Source organism: Ptychodera flava (genome assembly GCF_041260155.1).
Source record: "Ptychodera flava strain L36383 chromosome 23 unlocalized genomic scaffold, AS_Pfla_20210202 Scaffold_23__1_contigs__length_28996876_pilon, whole genome shotgun sequence".
Classification (NCBI taxonomy): Eukaryota; Metazoa; Hemichordata; class Enteropneusta; family Ptychoderidae; genus Ptychodera; species Ptychodera flava.
The window spans coordinates 618,564-642,974 of NW_027248277.1; the positions used below are offsets into that span (position 1 = coordinate 618,564).

Sequence of the window (24,411 nt, forward strand, 5' to 3'; positions counted from 1 at the left end):
AATCTAAACCCAACATGACTTATTTTGAATTAAAAAACATAATACAATAAATCCTCATCAGAGATAGTTACTTTTGCATTAGACCGCGTCGTGTAGTCTCATCAGAAGTCTGTCTTCTACTCAGCTTCGTGTGCTCAATTGAACTGCTGTCAGAATATACACTGTCTGTCTTTGTTCTTGTGTTTTGGTTAGTGATTAATCTGAGGTCTGCAAATGTTGCGTAACATCTCCTTGCTCGTTGTCGTTTGAGACTGGTCAAAGGTACAATTGTTTTACACAATTTCATAACAGTAAAAAAGTATGCAGTAATTCATGTCATACTGTTTTATTTCATGCGTCCAGTAGTGTCTGATAAATGTCGATACATGTCGAGTCATCAGCAGTCAATTTCAATGCTTGATAACTAAGTTTGTAATTTTGTCAAACTCAAAATCTGTACAAGTCATTCATATAACACGTCATTCCTTCCATTCAGGGGTCACATTAGCACACGTTGTTCTGTTGAGTAAATGCTAAAATTTTCTAGTCTGTTCACACGGATACCAACACGTGAGCACATTTAGTTCATATCTGGTTTTTACAAGGGATAATTACCAGCGCTAAATGATTTTTTGGTTCAAAAATGTAATCGAAGCACAGAGAAGTACCTTTGGTTGTTTTATCTCATTTCTAGTCATGAATTTGCACCTAAACGTGATCTGTCTGGGAGAGTAGACAAGTCGATAGCGACCGTGCCCATGCTTTTCTTAATCATGTGTGCATCATACACATTATCGGTACAGAGCCATTGCTGATACGATTTATGTGAACGAGCAAAGCCAGCCTTCATTGACCGTGGACTTCGTTTAACAAGCAGACGGCGCTTGCAGTTTTCTTTTGGTCGAGCAATTCTCCAACAGACGTAGCGCTAGCAGGGAGTCTGCTGGTAAGAAACGGAGGGCTAACATGGGTTTGCCCTGTGGATGTACCTACTTTGTTAACATCTTGTGTCAGTGGATATGGGGCAGAGATATTGGATGGCAAGGGGACCGCTATTCAGTGTAAATGAATCCAGTTGTGACGTCAGAATGTGCCAACCATGACCAAACTAAACGCGTGGCCTAAGTTTAGTGAATTGACCCCGAATCGACCCCGCACATAGAAATATAAAAAGTAGCACTTGCGCATACTTTTATGTAGAAATTCTGTTGCGGGTGTAACAACATTGCCACCCGGGAGGTTAAATAGCTCAGCAGTACAGGTTGATTTCACCAGACCTTTAATGTCACTATTTTGATGTAGGAAACATTTCACTGAGATATATTTGAACAATTACTTATTCTTATACACTCAGAAAACAAATTGCCTGATATGACTGTATTACTTTCTTATTGCTCTATGCTATAAATCTATGAGTAATATCATAAGTTACAATGAGGTCAAAGTGCTGCTAATTGGTAAAACAATAGAATCTGTTTCTGTAGGCATGTTCAATGGAATTTGATTTAGTTGATTTCATAGTGATAGCAGCAAAATGAAATTGACATTTCAGTAAATAATTTTCACTTTCCCTGAAGTAAATTTTTGGTGTTACCAGAAAACATATATCATTCAAGTATACACAACTGAATATTATCATTAGGTTAAAATGATATTCAACAATACTGGCATTTTCTGATTTCAAAATTATGTAGCATGTTGATTGATTGTTTGATGCAAAATTAAAGTCAAATTCTTCGAAAAAAGCGGTTATTTACTCCAACAATTATACATGACCAATTGTCATTTCAAACGTTTTGCCATACCGTTCAAAAAATGTAGACTAAAACATTGACCAATCACAAGACACTGATTGACTCATATTGAGTCAACCAGTTACTTCAGCAAATATCCAATTAAAACACAATCAATCAAAAACACACACCAGTCAAAGACACTTTACCTTTCTCTCTTTGTTCCAATTTATGTTCCAATTCTCCCACTTTATCCTGAAGTCTGTTGATCAGTTTCTTCTTCTCTTCAAGGTCAGACTGTAGTGTCTTCTGCTTTTCACTGTTCTCAATGCGTTGACTGGCCAATGACTGCTCAGTACTCTCTAACTTCTGTCTCAGTTCCTTACATCTCTCTTCCACAGTAGCCTTCTCTTCCTTTGCCTCCTTCAGTTGAGATTGTAAATTTCTCCTTTCCATCTCAAATTTAGATTGGATCTCTTCAAGGGCTTACAGAAACAAAATGTACAGATTGAAACAAAATTGTTAAACATTTCACTTAATGAAATGATTGATGGTAATTATGTGAAATTAATGTGTAATTATAAAATTAATGCCTTGAAAGTGGAAATACTTAAAAGTTTGCTCAAAGTTTCCTAAGTGAAACTTTAAATAATTCTCTTACCAAATCAAGAATAAAATCAGGGATCCCTGAGCAAAGTTGGGAACTTAGACAAACAAATTACTAAACATTTAACGAGATTCGAAATTTAAAATAGCCACCACCCTGTGATAACTCTACGGGGAATAATAAATCTTTGATTTTCAAGTGTAAGTCCCCCATAAATTTAAAATTAATTTTGCTTAAAATGAGCCATGCTATATGATTATTAGCTACTATTATTATACTGTAATACTTTATCTTTATTGAAGAAAATTTTAACTTATTTTTGTATCACACTTTTATTGCCACAAATGTGATGTAAATCCTATATTTACAAGCAAGCAAAAATATTATTATTATTATTATTATTATTATTATTATTATCATTCAAGTATACACCATTGAAAAATTATCAACCTGTACAGGTTCAAATGATATTCAACAACACTGGAATTTTAGATTTCAAAAATTACTTAGGATGTTGTTTGATTGATTGATGCAAAATTAGAAGTCAAACTATTGGAAACTTGCAGTTATTCACTTCAACAACGACAGGTGACTGATTGTCATTTCAAAAGTTTTGCCATGCCAAATTTCAACAAGTGTAGACTTAAGCCATTGACCAATCACAAGATGCTGATGGACTCACAGAGAGTCAACCAGTTACTTCAGCAAATGACGAATATATATATTATCCTAATTAATCAAAAAACAGAAAGTCAAAGACACTTTACCTCTCTCTCTTTGTTTCTTTAGTTCAGATTGTTCCAATTTATGTTCCAATTCTCCAACTTTTTCCTGAAGTTCGTTGATCCGTTTCTTCTTCTCTTCAAGTTCAGACTGTAATGTCTTCTGCTTTACATTGGTCCCAATGCGTTGACTGACCAATGACTGCTCAGTGCTCTCTAACTTCTGCCTCAGTTCCTTACATCTCTCTTCCAATGTAGCCTTCTCTTCCTTTGCCTCCTTCAGTTGAAATTGTAAATTTCTCCTTTCCATCTCAAATTTAGATCGGATATCTTCAGGGCTGACAGCAACAAAAATGTATAGATTCACATTTCACTTTATGAATTGATTGATAGTAATTATGTGTAATTGTGTAATTAATGCCTTGAAAGTGGGAATACTTAAACTTTGCTCAATCTTTCCTCAGTGAAACTTTAAACCATTCTCTTACCAAATCAAGAATAAAAATCAGGGATCCCTGAGCAAAGTTTGGAACTAGTCAAACAAATTACTCAACATACCGGTATACCTACATTTGAAATTCAAAATGGCTAGATGCATGGCCACCCTGTGATAACACTGTGGGGAAAAATTAATCTTTGATTTTAAAGTGTAAGTCCTGCTTAAATTTAAAATTAATTTTGCTTAAAGTGAGCCATGCTATATGATTTTGCCATCCCTACTTTATCAAATAAATGCATCATCCCAAGGAAACGACGTGGTTAAATATTATAGAAATGCAATACGTTGTGCGATTTTGAAATTGGCTGCCATTCTGGTTACCCTTTTGGTGGCTGAACTAACCGCAGCCATTGCCAGTTTAACATGCATTTTATTAGGATGCCGTATTAGCCATATTGACCAAAATTACAAGAAAGGGTCGGCAAAGAGGCATTCAGACAAGCGTTTTCTGCAGTGCACATTTTTGAGTGCCTAGCATGCCATGCCTTGGCCTTGTGACTTCGCGTCGAATACACTCGGTTCGGAAGCCAGATGTACGGTAAGATAGAATTCCTTGAGTTACTACATCGATTATGTGATCGCAATACCGTATCAGTACGACCATTGTCACCAGAAAGCGTTCGCGTATATCATAATCAACTGTGGACAAGAGCAAGAACAGCAGCAAGACTGCGGACAGGTTGCCCAAAACATGTCGAGGGGGTGCAGGGCCCGGAGAAGTATGGTCATGTTTACATCCACCAGGACTGAACGCCAATTCAGCTGCTTAACGAAAGTGATTGTAAATAAAAACAATACAAGTACTACATCTTATGTATGTGTGACTCTATAATTAGTAGCATTAGGAGACGTCTAACTTATTCCTAAAAAGTTTAAGTAGTGACTGACCGACTCTTGAGAGACTGAACGATAGATAGATTGTAGATTGTAATGGTGTAGACACCCTGTTGATTGGGGATTCTATTCTCCAGAAAGTAGTTCCAAATACAATGTATCCAAAAAATGCACAAAAAAGTGTTCACACCAAATTTAGCTGAAGCACATTGTTTTGTTGATAATGTACAGAATTGTGATAATGTTACAACTGTAATAATCCATGTGGGTACAAATGACCTCTCAGTTTCAGAGGTAAAATCATGCCACCAGAGTTTCAATTCTTTATTGGAAAAGGTTTTTCACAAATTTCCGAAGGCATATGTTGCAGTTTCAAGTGTGCTTCCAAGGTATGGTGTGCATGATAGAGGTATGAATGCTAAGATAAATCAATACAATGAAGCTGTTTATACAACTTGTTCACACTGGAGGGGTTGTGTATTTGTTATTCATGATAAGCTGTCAAGAAGTAGGCATTTGTTCAACCCTGACTTAGTTCACATAAATTCAGGTGGTACTAGTCTATTTGTGTCTGATATTAAGAAGGCATTAGGCCAAAAAAAAAAAAGAAATGTTTCTGGTCAGCGCGCGCGTCACTTGAACAACAGCGCGTCACCCTTTTTTTCCTGGTTTGAGGCCGGCGGCTGTGGCAAACTAGTACATACTGATTACTATAACACCAAACCAAAACGGCTGAAGAGAAAGAAAATTCTTTGGGGCACATGATCAGTGACTGCATGAACAGTTTAAATGTTACTATATTGATAAAACTACAAAACTCAGTATTATCCCCAGCCATAGCGGTCCCCACGCCATAGCCCCCCCCGCTCCTCCCCCCCCCCCCCCCCCCCGCTTACGCTTCGATTCTCCCCGCTACGCTTTAAAATATTCCCGCCATCCTTTAGTTCACACGCTCTGCGTAGCTACCAGCTGATTGCATTGTCTACACATAAGCGCTCACTGCAACTTTTAACCTGGTGAAAGAGTGGAAGGTGTGAAGTATGGTATGCATCAGATAAGTTGTCCGGAAGTGTTGAGAGGAACGTTAAAACAATAGAAGAATCGGCTGGGTTGTTCACAAATTTTCATTCCAGAACGACTATTACGACCAACAAAGACAGTATACATCGCGGACAAGTGTTCACAGAGGTAGGCGGTGTAGCACTAGCAGGGCCTTTGATCACATTCCCGTGCTTTGATCAACGAAATGGACCGCAAAAGAAACAAGAGTTGACTGGTGAGGTTGATTATGATTGTACAACGATGAGTTTTGTCTGAGTACGATCACGATCGCGATCGAGTTCACATTGCATAAATTTCAATATGGCGGCGGCCATGTTGGTCGACAGGTTCATAACGTGTTGACATTGATACTGACGTCGCGTGTGGTTCCACTCTGACACGATCTCTGAAAGATTTTACACCTGATTTTCGAGGGATTCTAGTTGTACTTAGTTCGTGTCTTGTATCATCTTGGTGGTATTTTTAAAATCAAGAATCGAACGACGATGTTCAGTGGAAGTAGACGTATGCGGGGGGGGGGGGGGCGCTGGTTGAAATCTATCCCCGTGATGAAAAATTATTCGCGGTGTTTGTCGTTCAAAAATGATATAAAACTCAATTGCATTTGAATTGTGTAAAGCTTAAACTTGTGAATTTTCCTCATTGTTGGCAAGTTTTGACAATTTATTAGCAATATATGTATTAATGAAACTCCAATCAGACAAACCATTTCTTGCTCTCAAAGTTTCAATCTGAATCTTCTGTTTTATTTGCAATTGTAATTACAATACTGTGATGATTTATTTAAGTGTAATAAAGAGTTTCCATGATGTTCAAACTGCACACTTGTGTGTTACCATTGCATTTTGTTGTGAGTGTACATGTATGTGTGGATGCATGTGCAAGCTTACATCCATATGCAAATATAAATTAATGATATGCAAATGATTATGCAAATTAGCCGCTAAGCTTTGGCGCTTTAACTGACCCTGCTCCCTCCCTTGAGGAGGAGGAAAAAAAAAAAAAAAAAAAAAAAAAAAAAAGCCGCGTCGCCGCACCATTTTTTAAGAAAGGCCTACCAGAAACATTTCTTTTTTTTTTTTTGGCATTACTTGCTGCCTACACCCATTACCCTAGCAGACGTGTTAAGAGTACACAACCACAAGGGTACAGAAGGCCACATTACAATAATGTTGGTAATTACTACAGAAATGGTATTTCTCAAGGCAATGGTAACCATAATTATCATTATCACAGTGTTTCTGGTAGAGTCAGAGATAATAGACCCAGTCGTTCATACATACATACTGGTAACAGAAGATATGTTGGGTATAATGAGTATGTTCCTCATGGTTCATATCAGGTTACTCCACCAAAAGGAGTAACTCAAATGTATACTGATTATAGACCTATCTGGAATCAAAATGGTAGATATTGGCCTCAGTAACTTTCACATGTACAATGTATTGCTTGGTCACCTGTTGAATACATTGTAGCAGTGTAATCAGTATGATTCATATGAGTTAAGTTATAACCAGTTTTTGTTATTTATTATTATTATTATTAATATTATTATTATAATGATAATTATTATTATTATTATTATTATTATTATTACTACTATTTCTACTACTACTTCTACTACTACTATTTTCAAATTTATGCATATAAAAAAAAACATTGCCCTCCCCCCCCCTTTAGCTGGTTTTATGGAGTAACACTTGATACAGGTGTAACTCAGTTGAACTTCATTTGCTAAAAATCACTGTTTGCCGGTGTATTGAATAATATCATGTGTAAATTTACAGACAAAGCTTTACTAAATTCTCATAAAATTCATAGGAAAACAATTTTTTCTAATAGAAGTAACATTAATATCTGCTCTTGGAATGTACATGGACTTAACAGTAAAGCTGTTCATGCTGATGAATTTTCAAGTTTTATCAAACAGTTTGATTTGATATGTTTACAAGAAACATGGTTGAATTGTAACAAAGAATTTTTTCATGTTGATGATTTTAGTGTTTTCCGATCCGAAAGAAATTGTATTTCTAAAAGCGAGGTAGAGCTGCTGGAGGGTCAGCAATTATGTTTAAGTCTTCTTTGAAAAAGGCATTACAAAGTTGAAATCAAGATATCCGATTTTTTATGGTGTAAACTTGACAAAGAGTTCTTTTCTTTGAAAAATGATATGTACATTTGCTGTGTTTATATTCCACCAGAGAACTCTTGCGTACATGTTAAAAATGATTATTTTGATGTATTAGAAAGTGAAATTTCAATATACTCAGTGATGGGTGATATCATTCTCATGGTGATTTAAATAGTAGAGTTGGATTTCTCAAGGACTTTATTAAAGACGACGATATAGTTTATACTCCTGTACCAAATTTCTATACATCTGATGATTTTAGAGAAAGAAATAGCAGAGATTGTTCAATGCCAAATGGTAATAAGTTTGGTAGGCAACTGATTGACCTTTGTTTAAATAACAATTTGATAATTGCTTATGGGCGAACTGTTGGGGATTTGTCAGGGAAATTTACCTATCATCATCCAGTAGGTTCAAGTACTGTTGATTATTGTATAACTACTAAAACAAAACTATAAGAATTTGCAGTATTTCAGAATTCATGATATCAGTGCCATGTCTGATCATTGTGCTATAAGTACTTCATTACGTTGTAACTACACAGTAGTCTGTGACTCCGTACCGAATAAGCCTTTACCAAGTTATGTTTGGGAAAATGACAGTGCTGACATTTCCAATGATACATTTAGTAATGAACATTTCACTCATGCCTTTGATAAGTTTATGAAATATGATTTAGATAGTACAGATACAAATACAGCAGCTATAGAGTTGACAAGGATATTTTCAACAGGCGCCAGGCGATGTCTGAAAGTTAAATACAATAAGTCTAGGAAAAAGAAGACAAGAAATCAGTGGTTTGACAAAAACTGTTATAATTTACGCAGGGAACTAAAATATGCTGCTAAAGCCTTTGATAAAACCCCTAATGATCCAGTTTTGCGATGTAATTATTTCACCCTGAGGAAAAAATACAGAAAGCAACTTAAATTTAATAAACAGCAGTTTACCAAATCATTGATAAACAAACTAGAATTGGCAGATGGAAATAGTTCAGGTGAATATTGGAATATCTTGAAGAACCTTAGGAATAAATCGGGTGTCCCATTGGATGAATCTGTACAGAGTAATGATTGGATTTCATATTTTGAGTCATTGTATAATAATAAGTCCACAACAACTGAAGAAAAAATTGTTTCTGAAAAATTGGGAGAGTTGGAAAAAATAAAGAGACTAAATACTTACCTTAATACTCCAATAACACATAATGAGTTATTATCTGCCATTAAACAATTGAAAAATAAGAAAGCACCAGGTGAAGACTGCATAAGAAATGAGATGATTAAAGCTAGCAATAATGTGTGTATAAGTAGCATTTTAAAATTGTTTAATCATATACTGGATAGTGGTAAATTTCCTGCATTCTGGAAATCAACATTGTTAGTTCCACTTCACAAATCAGGGGACAAATGTGATCAAAATTACAGAGCAATCGCACTTTCAAGTTGTTTATCAAAACGTTTCACATTGGTATTGAACAAGCGTCTCATTAAGTATCTAGAGGTCAATGATCTTTTCTCACCTTATCAATTTGGTTTTAGAAAGAATAGACGTACTTCAGACTGTGTATTTTTGTTAAAGACTGTAATTGATAAAATGTTTTCTACTAAAAGTTTGAAAAACTCAAGCTCAAACAAGCTTTATGTAGCTTTTGTAGACTTTAGGAAAGCTTTTGATTCTGTTTGGAGAAAAGGATTATTTCTTAAAATGCAGAGGTTGGGAATAACCGGTGGTTTCTATGATGTTGTAAAATCTATGTATGATAACACTCAGTACAAATGAAACTACCAAGAGGTATTTCTGATGGGTTTCTTTCTACTTGTGGTGTTAAACAAGGTTGTAACCTTTCACCAACTTTATTCAATGTTTTTCTGAATGATCTCCCAGGTATTTTTGGTGATATGTCTGATTTCCAATAGAAATTGGAGACCTGAAAATGAGTTGTATTTTGTATGCTGATGACTTAATACTTATGTCAAAATCTGCAGAAGGCTTACAGAATTGTCTGAATAAGTTACTTTCTTATAGTAAATTATGGGTCTCACAGTTAATGTAGATAAGACAAAAACAATGGTATTTAACAAGAGTAATCATTTCATAAACAATGTGCAATTTTACTTTGAAAACATTTGATTGAAACAGTGAAACATTTTACATATGTTGGTGTTCTTATTACACCTAATGGAAATTCAAACAAAACCAGAATAATCTTAAAACAAAGCAATGAAAGCTTTATTCAGCATAAAAAAGTCAATTTTATGTGAAAGAATGTTAAATCCTAGACTTTGCTTAAAACTTTTTGACACATTGATTGTTCCAATTCTTTCATATGCTTCTGAAATTTGGGCAACAGAAATCACTAGTACTGATAATTGTCTTGAAAGTCTTTGTATGTCGTTTTACAGATTTATTCTAGGAGTCAGTAAACGTACTCCTTTGGAAGGCATAAGAGCTGAGTTGGGTAGACTACCATTGAAGATCTCACTTTATATGTCTGTTATAAGATATTGGTGTAGACTGAACAGTTTGCCTTCAAATCACATTCTTAAAAAGGCACTCGCAGAAAACAGAAAAATTCAATCTCCTTGGGTGAAATTTATTAATCGCAATTTGGGGGATTGTAATCATATGCATGTTTTCAGTTCATTGGGAGTGAAATCATATTGTCAACTGAAGAAGAAAATAAAAGAAAATCTTACAAGTGAATATTTGGGTTCATGGAGGAGAAATCTGTTTGATGATGTAAGAAAAAATGGAAATGGTAACAAATTACGTACATATAGAATTTTCAAAACTCAGTTTGTCTTCGAAAATTACTTAAATGCTTGTCTGACTTTACACTCCGTAAACATTTGTCCAAATTCAGATTGAGTGACCATAACTTGGGTATTGAAATGGGAAGAAAAAGTAAACCTAGATTACCTTTGAATGAAAGAATCTGTCAGAGATGTGATTATAATGAAATTGATGATAAGTTTCATTTATTATTTTCATGTAAAAATCATACTTCAGAAAGAATTTTATTGGGACAAAGTAGTGGTACAGATTTTTGTAAATGTTATAGTCTCTTAGAAAAAGAAGAAGTTGTTAAAAAGTTAATGGAACAAAATGTTCTTGATCTAGCTGTATTTCTAAAGAATACAAATGTATGTTGAACCCTCCAGTAGCTTCCCGCTGAAAAATGTCATGGTAACTTTTGTTCATTTGTTGTTCAGACTTTTACTGTTTTCTTAAAGAGCACATGTTTATACTGAGCTGAAGCAGCTCCAATGAATGTAATTATTGCATGTTTTCGTATTACAGAGATGAATGGTTGTTTTTCTTTCTCTGTATTGTTCACTTACATTTGTAACACATCTTGATGTACCATACCATACTCTCTGTTAGTATGTGTCGAGTAAATAAAGATTGATTGATTGATTGATAGGTTATGTATAATACAGCACGGCGCTGCCAGTAACAGTGACACAACCTGTAGCAAAGAAGTTTCATATTGTTGATGAAGCAGTAGCGTTGTCGTCATCTGTTCCCTTCTGCCCGAATAAGTCTCCCCAAAATATTTTAGCTTCTCTGAGAATTTCACAGTCATGAAACAATGAGCACTGTGCTTTATAACACTTAATCAAAAAAAACTTGCGGAAGCATAGCTGATCACTCTGCCACAGAAATGGCCAGCCGAGCTGCCCAGCCTTGGGTGCCAGCTAGTGTGCCCGATATTTACATCATATCAATTTAATTTATTTCTTCCAGAGAATTAGGCTAGACACGTCTTCACGGTCACATATGTTTAAAAGTGCCAAATTTCATTTGAGGTTTTATAACACCAAACTGAAGATTTTGCGGCGAGAATACTACTTTGGTTTTTATGCTAATGCGACTTTCAGCCGGTTCCATTTCCAGCTGTGGATCAGAAAGATGTGTGTTAAACAGTGAACAATTTTCAACTTGATCTCTACCGGTACTACATTTATCTACAAACGTCATGGCGTAATTAAAAATTTTGTATACAGATTTTGAACTAGGCAATTTATGTTGAGAAGAAATAATGAGGTGGGATGGCAACTCCAGACTTCGTTCATATTTTCGTAGCTTGCTGTGTGTGTACGGTAATGCACTAGTGTGTTGGACTGTGGTGGGCTCGTCGCAGACGGTTAAAATTTGTAGGAATGTAAATTTTGAACAGCTTTGTCATGTCTTCTGTGACGATGACATTCTCAGTTGTACTGCTTTCACTCATGAAATTATCACCATCACCATAGCCAATGCACTAAGTGCAATCATGCGTTCTATTAGTGACGTCACAGGTCCTTACGCCAAAACGGAGCAAGCTCGGCAATTTCGGGAAAATGTCGCCATGATTGAAGTCAAAATGTGCAACTGTTCCTTTTTTTTGTCAAATAGCACAATACAACCGTCTAAAAACCGCTCAAATAAGCTTCAGTTTGTGTGTAAATGTTTGTTTTATTGATACCAATTTCCTTTGAAAACCAGAATTAGAGTATAGGCCTAAAGACAAACGAAAAAAGCCTCAAAATATGGCAGGACTTACACTTTAAGACTGTGAAAATTCTTCTTTCTCAAAGACTTTAAAATGAGCCCCCACAAGTGATAGATCAGACAACTACTGACCAATCACAAGACACACATAGACTCAAATTGAGTCAACCAGTTACTTCAGCAAATGATGCATTCAAAGAATACAACTTTCAAACATACATGTAATCAAAGATACTGTACCTTTGTCTCCTTGTTTTTCAGTACTGATTTTTCCAATTTATCCTCAAGTTCCTTGATCAGTTTCTTCTTGTCTTCAAGTTCAGACTGTAATGTCTTCTGATTTTCACTGTTCTCAATGCGTTGACTGACCAATGACTCCTCAGTGCTCTCTAACTTCTGTGTCAGTCTTTCATAGATCTCTTTGAAAGCAGCCTTCTCTGTCATTGCCTCCTTCAGGTCAGATTCCAGAGTTTTCCTTTCCATCTCTGATGTAGATAGACTATCTTCCAAAGCTAAAGACAACAAAAATAGACATATTTATGCCAATACATGTTTAACACTTTACTGTATTAAAAATTGTTCAAACAGATGGCAAGTGTTATCACACTCAAATCTGTCATTTCTGTAATATGATTATAATAACAAATATCAATAGAAGCAGTTGTAGTGATTAACTTGGACTATATTTTGCTTTCATATGGTTTACAGGGGTGAGCAAATACAGTGGTTCGAGGTCCAAGACCAGCGAGTCTTTTGCCGCAGACTATTAGTTTTCTTTTTTTCTGTCCGATGGACACAGGAGATAATAAAAACTATAACAGAAATAAAAAGATAACGAAACACGCAACCGATACCCGCAAGCGTGTACACAACATTGCCAGTGCTGCACTGCCCTCATTCTCAGGTCATATTTGTGATCAGATGACTTCCACTGCCACTTACGTCATCTTTCAGGCAATAGGGTCTATAGGGTTAACGGTATTGCTCACTTGACTAGTAATTGCTGATCATGCTGTTGTATAGACAGTGCAGTAATATAGAGCTCACACAGCTGGCAGTGGTCGATCGTCTGCTACATTGAGTCAACTTTGTTCTGCATAAAGAGCAGGTTCTTTGAATGACTATGGCTAATCATTTGAGATATGAGTTTGTCAGAAAACAGCTGGCAATAAAGCCCCATCCGTGAGACAGTGACAGACAGTCAGTGCGCACTCAATTGGGTAGAGTAACAGTGATGCGCAAAAGCTAGTGGCGATGTATTGTAAGTACTGCCATTGGCCCATCTACAAAGTGTAAATAATCTGGTGATGCATTTCGCTCTAGGAATCGAACTAAAGATCAGAAATATGACAGAATTAGATGAAAAAGAACATCTCTAGAACACTAGAGAGTCACACGGCCATGAATAGAATATGATGCTGAAACAGACGACATTTTGCAAGCCGCTGTTTTGATCACCCCGACATCACTATGCTCGAATGCTGATTATGCTCATGATTTATTAAGATTTATAAAAACAGGGGGGGGGGGAGAGCAGGACAACCAGACTAAGTTGCAGGACCACTGAATTGATTTTGCTACTGGTCTGGGGACCACTGGGATTCAAAATGAATTTGCTCACCCCTGGTTTTGTGCTACAGACAAAGACCAAAATATTTTCAACATAATTGTGGATACACAAGGACGGTTGTCCCATTAATAATAAACCCTTGCTGGACAATAATTGATATCCTTGGGACTTAAAATGTGGAATTATTTCTGCATTGCATATCAAGTACTAGTTTTCTCAATGAGAAGTACAAACTATGGTAAATCTGATGTACTTACACTGTCTGTGTTCAGTTGGAGTTCTATCAGCAACTTCTCCTGTGATTGTCGTGTCAGATTTCTGATCAGTGTCTTCACCCTGAAATTGTTAATGCCAAAGTAAAACAGCATTTGTTACATGTTGTTTCATTTGAATTAACTTTATTATAATATATGACGTACTATAACCCATGTCGAATGTTTTACAGTTACTATATTTTCACATTGCGAAATCTCAGCAGCTGTCATGTAAGTATATCCTCCTAGTAGGTTGCCTTTTGGTAGTTGGTAGGTGATCAAATATTTTTCAATGATTTTAAACTTACATCAATGTGTATCTCTTCAGCATCCTTTAATTCAATGACACCATGATACACTTTGATTGGTTCAAGTCCACCACCATCTCCTGAGTGAGACAAGTTAAAAGCTATTGGACATCTTCACCCTTTCGATATAGTAGCACTGGCTAAATTTAAGTAAACTATTAGTATTTGACTTTGTATTAACTTCAACCATAAATGAAATAATATAGGGTTTTCATCAGAAGATGAAGACATACATGTAGGAATAAAGTGAATTTTATACAGAGTGTTAGAATATTGAGGGATGGCATACCGGTAGACCCTAACTACATTCAAATCCTGGGCCTGATTCCGATAACCAAATGTATATAATCACTCAGACTCTGAAAATTCATTAGTATTGTGGAATTGCATATCATTATTATATTATTTAAAATATTGAGAAACATCAGTACTTACACTAGTGATATGAGTAACATCACTAGACACTGAAAACTTACTATTTATGAAGAACAGTTCCAGTTCATCAAATCTGGCTTGGTCATATGTTGCTTTCAACTTGAGTTGTAATCCAACTTTGTCAGCCTCCTCTCTCATCTTATCAGTTATCAATAGTGGTTCAAATGAGTCAGGAAAACTACCAGATAGACATGTGTGTTCTAATCTGTACAGGTTATACACAGTGGGTAGATCTAGTAAGATTGCCAGGGACTTTTTTGATTTACTTTTGAGTGTTACTTTACCGAAGTTCTGTTCAGAGATGTGGCCTATTGTCCATTGGCTATTTTCATCAGAAAGAACACTACCTGTATTTTTGTGTAGCTCTGCTTGGCATCTTTCCCATGAAGCTTTCAGTTTCATTTTTTTCTCTGTGACTCTCCTTGTTTGGACTTGTTCATCAAGGTCTCTCATTTGTTGTTCGTAGGTCTCTTCATTCAACTTGACATGCACCTCCAAATCACTAGCATCTGAAGTTTGAGCAATCAAATCAGGGGAGCTTTGTAAATATTATGGACTAATGACATTAATAGTACATTGTATTGAAGCTTAAAAAACATAGCTTCAATGACATTTGGTTCAACATGGCAGGCAAATAAACAAGCAAGTATCAGATTATTTGTAATATTCAGTAACTTTTGCAAATCTATAAATGTTCTGAAATTTTATTGAGAAGGTGGTATAATTGGCTTACAATCAGAAAATACCAATTAAAACTAAATCTACATATTTAGACCTGTATATGATGGTATTACTGTAGAATGATGAGGGAACAGGTATCTCATATTCAACTTGTCCGTTGTATGCTGCTTGGAGAAAAATACATGGTATGGAATACAGTGAACACATGCATATTCATTCTTGGTTAGCTAATACTTAAAAACACGACCGAAGAAAAACATTCCCTTGAACTAAGTGTATGAAAACATCAGATATTGAAGTATATCATACCATTGCAATCATGTATGGCTTCATCAAATGGTGATGATGGTAGAGGTGGTGGTGGTGGTGTTTTATCTGGATTGGTACACAGTATTTCTGATCTTCTAACTGTATCTTGGACCTCATGGAAAGTGTTATCAGAGTCAGCTCTTCTTTTTTCTGGTCTCTTCAACTTCCTAGTATATGATTCCTTTTTGTTTTCTTTGTTCGCCTTTTTCCTGAAAGAACGTGTAACTGGCAAGCATCGCAAGAAAGAAAATATGCTAGTTTTCTTCTGCACTACTGTAGTTTCTGTATCCTCCACAATTTCTGTGTTTGACATCCCAGGTTGCACTTTTGTGGTTTCTATAGTCTCTAGGCCTTTGCCTGACATCTTGGATTGCACTGCTGTGGTTTCTATAGTCTCTAGGTCTTTGGCTGACATCCCAGGTTGCACTGCTGTGGTTTCTTTAGTTTCCAGGCCTTTGATTGACATTCCAGGCTGAACTGCTGCACTGTGTAGAATGTCTTAAAGGATAATTATTTTTTTTATCCATCTCCAACAAGTTACTTAAAGGGACAAAGTTGGCCATTTTTCATGAATTTTGTTTGATGCAAGATACAACTTACAATGTTTGACATGTTGAAAGATACTGAATAGATGGGTGACCATGCATATATTCGATCCCGTTGTTAGACAAATTAAATGAAAACATGGTGAAAATGAATTAATTGTCATGATCATTAATTCACTTTCGCAATGATGTGTCATGTCTAAAACCAGGGTCAAATATGTAGTATATTCACCCTATATATATATACATTAACAAGTGTTGAATGATGGAAGCCACCGGAATGAGACACTATCTCAGTATCCAATAGTAACCAATGACGTGTAGTTTACTTATGAGATTATGTTAATAAAGTAGAATCCTCGTTAATGGCTACACCGTGTTAGTCGTGTGTCTTTTGCTCTAGTAAAAAGTGCACTAAAACACAACATAATTGGCGACGAGGATTAGATTTTGATCCACAAGTGTGTGAAAGAAGACACCCTGCACAGCCTGATTGAAGTTGACCTCTGAGTAACCAAGTCCTGTGAAGTTTCAACTGGAAGACGGTAAAAGTTGCCTTGAGTCGAACTTGAGCCACACCCTGTTGAACAAAGGTCAGTAAAGTTACTTGGTAGTCTACATGGGTGATAGGGAACAAAACGCTGTAGTTACCAATCAGCCATCAACACCGGGTCGAAATATTTCTCCTGCTCCAGTGCCAGCCCAAATGGCAAGTCCATCTTCAGAATGGCGGGACGCATAGATGCATTTGATAGCAATTTAGATACTTGGTCAACTTATGCAAGGAGGCTCACCACTACTTCAATGCCAATGAGGTACCAGAATACAAAAAAAGTTACGTGCCTACTATCGTTATTGGGACCAACAGTGTATGGCACCGGAGAAAATTGATATTTCCAGCATTGCCAACATCCAAGCAATTTGAGGAAATTGTTGACATTCTTGAAAATCACTATGAACAGAAGCCATTGTTGGTGCATGAAAGATTCACATTTTGGTACAGAAATCAAAAGAAAGTGAATCAATTAAGGCATACGCATGTGAACTGCGGAGACTATCAAAAACCTGCAAGTTTGGTACATTTTGGACCAAGCCCTCTGTGATAAGTTTGTTTGCGGTCTACGTACATTCTCCATTAAGAAGAGATTACTGCAAGAAGATGGCATATCTTTCGAGAAGGCTATGCAAATTGCCATCTCCATGGAGTCAGCTGATAAGAAGCAGCCTGAGTTGACGAGCGGCATGCAAGACCTCAAAGTCAATAAGGTCAGTATTTCCGAAGGGAAGACAAAGCCTTGCTATCGATGCGGTAAGAAAGGCCATAAGCCAGCTGACTGCAGATTCCAAAATGCTAAGTGTCACAACTGTAAGAAAACTGGACACATTCACAGTGCTTGCCATTCTAAACAAGGGAAGGGAGAAAGCAAAAAGAAATTCCAGAAAAGCAAAAGCAAGAAGGTGCATGCTTTAGAAGAAGACAGTAACAGTGACAGTGATTTGTTTCAAGCCTCACAAGTGTTAAGACTTTAAACAAACAAGGCAGTCAACCTGCAAAAGTAACGCCATGAGTAAATGGAAAACTCATTAACATGGAAATAGACACCGGATCCCCTATCTCTCTCTTGTCAAAAGATGACTATGACAAGAATTTCAAGGGAGCAAAGCTGGAAGATGCCGAGGTAAACATGAGAGCCATTACAGGGCACAAGCCAGGCATTATGGGTATCTTGGATGTCACGGTTGAATATGAAGACCAGAAGTCTAAATTAGAGCTGTATGTCTGCACGACAAAAAGCAAGCCTCTGATGGGAAGAAACTGGTTATGCAAAATACAGATAAATTGGAAGAAAATTTAAGAAATCAACCGCCAAGCAGTGAAAGCAGTTAAAGTTGAAAAGACAACAAAGACAACAACTGATGAAAAGCTGAAAGCAATACTAGACAAATACCCACAAGTTTTCAAAGACAGCATCGGAGCTATGAAAGGAATCAAGACAAAGCTACTGATAGAGAAGAATGCAGTGCCCAAATTCCAGAAAGCCCGCCAGGTGCCATACTCTCTACGTCCGAAAGTGAAAAAGAGTTGGACCGACTTGAAAGTGAAGGTATTTTGTCAAAAGTAAGACACAGTGATTGGGCAACGCCGATTGTACCAGTCCCCAAGAAATCAGGTGCCATACGTATATGTGGAGATTTTAAGACAACAGTCAACCCAGTATTGAAGGTAGATCAGTACCCACTACCATGTATTGAAGATATCTTTACAGACCTAGCAGGTGGAAAGAAATTCACACGCATCGATTTGCGTCAAGCCTATCATCAGATGGAGACGGACGAAGACTAAAAAAAGTATATCACTATCAACACACAAAAAGGGTTATACCGATACAATAGATTAGTGTTTGGTGTTGCCTCATCACCTGCAATATGGCAGCGATCCATGGATCAAGTACTGCAAGGAGCTTCTCGCACTAAGTGCATCATTGATGGCATGATCATAACAGGCGAAAATGATTATGAACATTTAGCCAATATTGAAGATGTATTGAAACGTCTTCAAGAGCATAACCTACAAGTCAATTTGGAGAAGTGTTAATTCTTTAAAGATAAAACCACAATCTGCTCGCATGTCATCAACAAATATGGGCTCCACATGACAACAGAGAAAGTCAAAGCCGTGACCAATGCACCCGAACCGAAGGACGTCAGTCAAGTTCGCTCCTTCCTTGGATTATTATCGATTTCTACCAAATCTAGCAACGGTATTGCATCTACTGAACCAGCTGCTGGAGAAAACAAAAAGTTCAAGTGGACTGATGACTGTGAAAAAGCTTTCAAGAAAGCCAAGAAACTCATCACATCAGAGAAAGTGCTAGCGCATTATGATCCTAACCTGCCGATCAAAATTGCGTGCGATGCTTCACCATATGGATTAGGAGCAGTGGTTTCCCACACAGTGGAAGATGGGCAAGAAAGACCAATATCCTATGCATCAAGATCGCTAACAAAGGCAGAGAAGAATTATTTGCAGATAGAGAAAGAAGCTTTCGCAATAGTATGGGGAGTGAAGAAATTTCACACCTACCTGTATGGTCGAAAATTCACACTGCTGACAGACCATCAACCGCTGGTATCAATATTCCACCCAGAAAAAGGAATTCCAGCAACAACTGCAGCAAGATTACTACGATACGCAATATCTCTTGCCGGTTCTGATTGTAATATTCAATACCAGAATACCAATAAACACTGCGACGCAGATGGTTTATCGAGATTACCCTTAGACACCAATTTTGAAGAGAAGGAAGACACGATCGAAGAGCTACACATCTCGCAATTCGACAGTCTCCCTGTTACAAGCGCTATTATGTTCGAAAAGAGACACGCCGAGATCCTGTTCTAGCCAGCGTATACGAAGCAACTATGAATGGTTTGTCTCACAAGGATCAGAATCTAACTCCGTTCTATAACCGTAGAAGTGAGTTAGATGTCTAATGTGAAGAATGAGAGTCATCATACCAAGCAAACTGCAGAAATAAGTTCTAGATGAAGTACACAGCGATCATCAAGGCGTAGTGAAAATGAAAGCCTTGGCAAGAAGCTATTTATGGTGGCCAGGCATCGATAAAGCTATCGAGCAAGTAACCAAGCAATGTTCTGGATGTCAACAAAACCAGAGCATGCCAAAGGTCGCTCCGCTTCATCCATGGGAATGGCTAACATTGCCACGGCAATGCATCCATATAGACTACGCGGGTCCATTCCAAGGACAGTCGTACCTAGTGATCACCGATGCACACTCAAAATGGCCAGAATTACTTCCTACATCGTCCACTACTGCTGAAAAAAACGATAGAAATACTGCGCACCATTTTTGCAAAATATGGTATCCCAGAAGTATTGGTAAGCGACAACGGCCCACAATTAGTTTCAGATGAGTAGAACGATCTGTAAATAATTCAAGAAAGCATTACGCGCCATGAAGGGAGAGAAAGGAACAGTGCAGAAGAAATTAGCAAAATACCTGATGTCGTACAGAAACACACCACATTCTACCACTGGAGAAACACCAAAGATAGTATTCTTTGTTAGAAGAATGCACACACGACTAGATCTACTGAAACCAGATCTACGCCGCGATGTGCAAGAAAAACAACTAGATCAAGCAGCCACCAGACAGACTGCAAATGATCATCAACTTAACATTGAAGAAAGAGTTTCCATCAGAAATTATCGAGGAAATGAGAAATGCATACACGGAGTACTCACTGACAAAACTGGACTGGCATCCTACAAGGTTCAAACAGCTCGAAATGTCAGACTTTGCCACATCGATCAACTCCATCGATCACAAGTTCCCATATCAACATACCAGGACAAGGATGTCCAGGATGAAGTCATTACCTCTGCTGCAGCCGCCAACCCAGTAACATCGGGGGAAATGACAGATGCATCTGAAACGCCTACAACTTCGGCGCCAGTAGTGAACACTGCATCAGCCAAAATAACATCGGGAAGTGCTACAGTGAGGAAGGATCCAGCAACCATTGTGTCATCACCACCCAAAACAATGGAAAGAAGATATCCCGTACGGAATGGAAAAACACCAGATAGATTATATTTGTAGTTTCCAAAACACAAGTGATTCTACTGTGGCAAGGGCAGAATCCCTAACAATCACTGAAGCAGCGAGTAGTCTACCTCAAAGCCTCATATTTTGGCATAGTAGATTGCATTTTGTTTTAGTTAGCATATAGTTAGGAATTAACCGAACTCATATGAACTCTACTCATGAACTCTGAACTCTGACCGGACATATAAACTTAGCGGGGAGGAATGTAGTATATTCACCCTATATACATTAACAAGTGTTGAGTGATGGAAGCCACCAGGATGAGACACTATCTCAAGTATCCAATAGTAACAATGACGTGTAGTTTACTTATGAGATTATGTTAATAAAGTAGAATTGTAGTTAATGGCTACACTGTGTTAGTCGTGTGTCTTTTGCTCTAGTCAAAAGTGCACTAAAACACAACAAAATATATGCATGGTCACCCATTCGCACAGCATATCAAGCAATGTAAATAGTATCTCGTATTAAAAAAGATTCATGAAAAATGGCCGACTTTGTCCCTTTAAAAAAGGCGCTTAGTTTTATAGCTGACAAACTTATTTTACAGGTTTCTGAGGAATATTCACATGTTTAGCTATTCTTCAGACATGTATAAATGGGATCATTTCTTAGCTTTAACAAACTCGAGTACGTTAAGGCGAGGCTCGAGAAATTTCTTATGAATATGCAAATTAGCAGTAATAAATATTCATGTTTCCACGATCGCGCACGCTCAGCGTGATTCAACTTGATCACGGACGTGTATGTATGTGGTGTGCGAGTGTAGCCTTCGAGGCTTCAGCTCACATGGGCAAAAGAGCCAAACTGGAGATTTTGAACAGCTATTTATGCCACCAACTTCACTGTTTAGGTCTTTAGCATATCCAGAGCAAAGAAGACTTATACATATCGAAGTGAACGCAGTTAGACCTAGGACTAGTATATTCGTCCCAGGTTAGACGACGAATATTGTGGCTACGCCATTATTGTTGCCGCCATCAGCACATGCTGATCCCTGTTATTTCGCCATCATTCATCCGGGACAGACTGAGGTGTTTTTGCAAAGGCTGGTTGCCCTTACCGAAATTTTAGGCCTCCTGCAAACTGTTACTGCAAATTTGCCGCAAGCTTTGCAGTAAATTTGCAGCAAACTATTTGCCGCAAACATGCGGGTGGTTCATTTTTCAGATGCAAATTAGGTTTCTTGTGAACTTGCTGCAATATGCAGCAAACTCCCTGCCGCAACGTTGCTGCAAACTCTTTGCAGCAAATCTGCGGCACAATCCTTGCAGCAAACTTGCGGCAAATTAATTTGAATGTTGCTGAAAATTTGCCGCTATAGAATTGTGAGTTGGTAGATAAGAGAAATAACTGACAACTCAGACAGTGAATATGCATGTGTTATAGCCTCGTGGTAAAACCTCAGCCTCCATCTCACACTTTATTCCAATGACCCGTATGTAGCATTACGTCATACATATAACAATCACATAAAGTATAAGGCTAGATCATACTTGAACACTACATCCCTTCCCACGAAAATAGATAGAGCATGTCACTGTTCATTTTAAACTGTCTCTGGTGCCATATGTCCGGAATGCCAATTTCAAACACAAACATCTCGAATAAAGAATAAACTATCAACCAAAAGTGTCTGTCTTAAACAAGTGTTCAACTGCAAGTGTTCAAATGATGGCTCATTGAAATGTTATCAATACATAAAAATCAAATGCCAAAAACACAACTTGGCTATGAACACTATGAGGGGGAGAGGTTGCTAGCACTTCACCCCTTAGGTAGATCCTCAGCATCTACCTGTACATATCTCACATAATCCTTCAGATAGGAGGGTGGTCTGCGATGACGTTGTGGACGGCTGCTGTGTTGAGTACTGAGTAATGAATCAGGTGACGATGAAGATGTGTCTAACTCACCAAATTCCAAGTCTTCAGCGATTCCTACTTGATCAGTGTCATCTGCTTTAACCTTATGATCTCCTTTTAGGATCTTAAACTGAGATGAGTTTCGCGTTATTGTATGGTCACCTTTCGAGGCGGTTACCATGGAGCCTTTGGTATCCATTACACGGTATGGTTATGTTAAGTATGGAGTTACCTCTTTCTTTACATGTCCATCACGCTTGACTAGGACCGTGTCACCCACTTTAACTTGATTCTTCTGGATGTTTTCACGGTTATCTGCGTAGCACTTCATACTTGCTTTTCTTTCTTTATCACGAAGGCGTAGATTTCTATCATCCTTCTGCTGTGTAGTATATTCTGGTAGTCTTGTTCTCATTGGTCTACCAAATAGTAATGTAGCTGGTGGTACACCTGTCGTGGAATGCGGCGTTGCCCTATAGTTGCGTAGAAAACGATAAAGCTGCTGACGCCATGCTCTTCCTTCGACGTGTGATGTACGATAGATTTTCTTGATGGTACGCATGAATCTTTCTACTTCCCCATTAGCGCGAGGCCACCTGGGTGTTATTTTGCGATGCTTGAAGCCTAAGTCTTTGGCAAAAGCTGTGAACTCTTTACCTGAGAATGGTGGACCATTATCAGAATGGACAATTCTAGGTATTCCAAATAGTGCGAATATACTGTCCACTTTAGGCATTACTGCTGCTGCTGATGTAGAGTGGATGATTTCAACAACAGGATATTGACTGTAGTCGTCTGTTATCACAAGAAGATATTTGCCATTTGGCAGGTCAATGAAGTCGATACTCACCTCCTCCCATGGAGCATTTGGTAATTCTGACATTTGTAGTGGTTCTCGCTTGTTTTCCACTGTGGTTGCCTGAAAAGGAATGTTTTCTGTATCAAGATGTCAATTCAAGGGAACCAAACTTTCTCTCTAAGGAGCTGTGTTGTTTTCACGATGCCTTGGTGTCCCTCATGTGCGATATCAATGATCTGTTGCTGTAGTGACTCAGGGATAATAATACGTCTTTCCCGAAGTATTAGATCATGTGATGGTAACACACTGAGCTCATCTCGTACCATGTAGAGACTGTGTAAAGCATTTCTTTCTTTAGTGCTCATGCTTTGTAACTTTACTTTGTGCCAATTACCAGTCTGTATGGCTTGTATGCACGACTGTAGAACACGATCACACTTTGTTGCTTCTTGTACGTCTTCTAGCTGTATGGTTTTAGGTGTAGCGTGCTGTACTACAACATTGATGTGCTCTTCCGCAACCCGTTCCTCTCTACTGCTGGGTCTGGTATATGATAGCGGATGGCGAGACATGTAGTCTGCGGGATTGAATTTACCAGGGTGGTATATCACCTTGAAGTTGTACTGTTGCAACTTGAGAATCCAACGCTCTATTCTGGCTGGTGCCTTTGCAGTTGGTGTATTAAATAGTGGTACCAGCGGCATGTGATCTGATATAACATCGAAGCTATGCCCATACAGATATAGGTGGAAATGAAGAATTCCCCATGTTATTGCTAGAGCTTCACGTTCTATTTGTGAGTAGCGCTGTTCTACCTCTGTCAGTGATCGGCTAGCAAGTGCGATTACCGAAACATCACCCTTACCATCCCGTTGAGTCAGGATTACACCAAGTCCGACGGGACTGGCATCTACCAGTAGCTCTGTGCATTTCTGTGGATCAAAATAT

The 24,411-nt window shown here is 37.8% G+C and overlaps 1 protein-coding gene across 1 annotated transcript; it reads right to left on the minus strand.

Annotated features, from left to right (window-relative positions):
- Positions 1–1,927: 1,927 nt before the first annotated feature.
- On the minus strand, positions 1,928–12,572 carry LOC139123434 (uncharacterized). The gene is made up of 2 exons (XM_070689570.1): positions 12,305–12,572; positions 1,928–2,197 (listed from the first exon to the last, which is right to left on the minus strand). The coding sequence occupies exons 1-2, from the start codon at positions 12,545–12,547 to the stop codon at positions 2,138–2,140; spliced, it is 303 nt and encodes a 100-aa protein (XP_070545671.1). The 5' UTR covers positions 12,548–12,572; the 3' UTR covers positions 1,928–2,137.
- Positions 12,573–24,411: the final 11,839 nt, after the last annotated feature.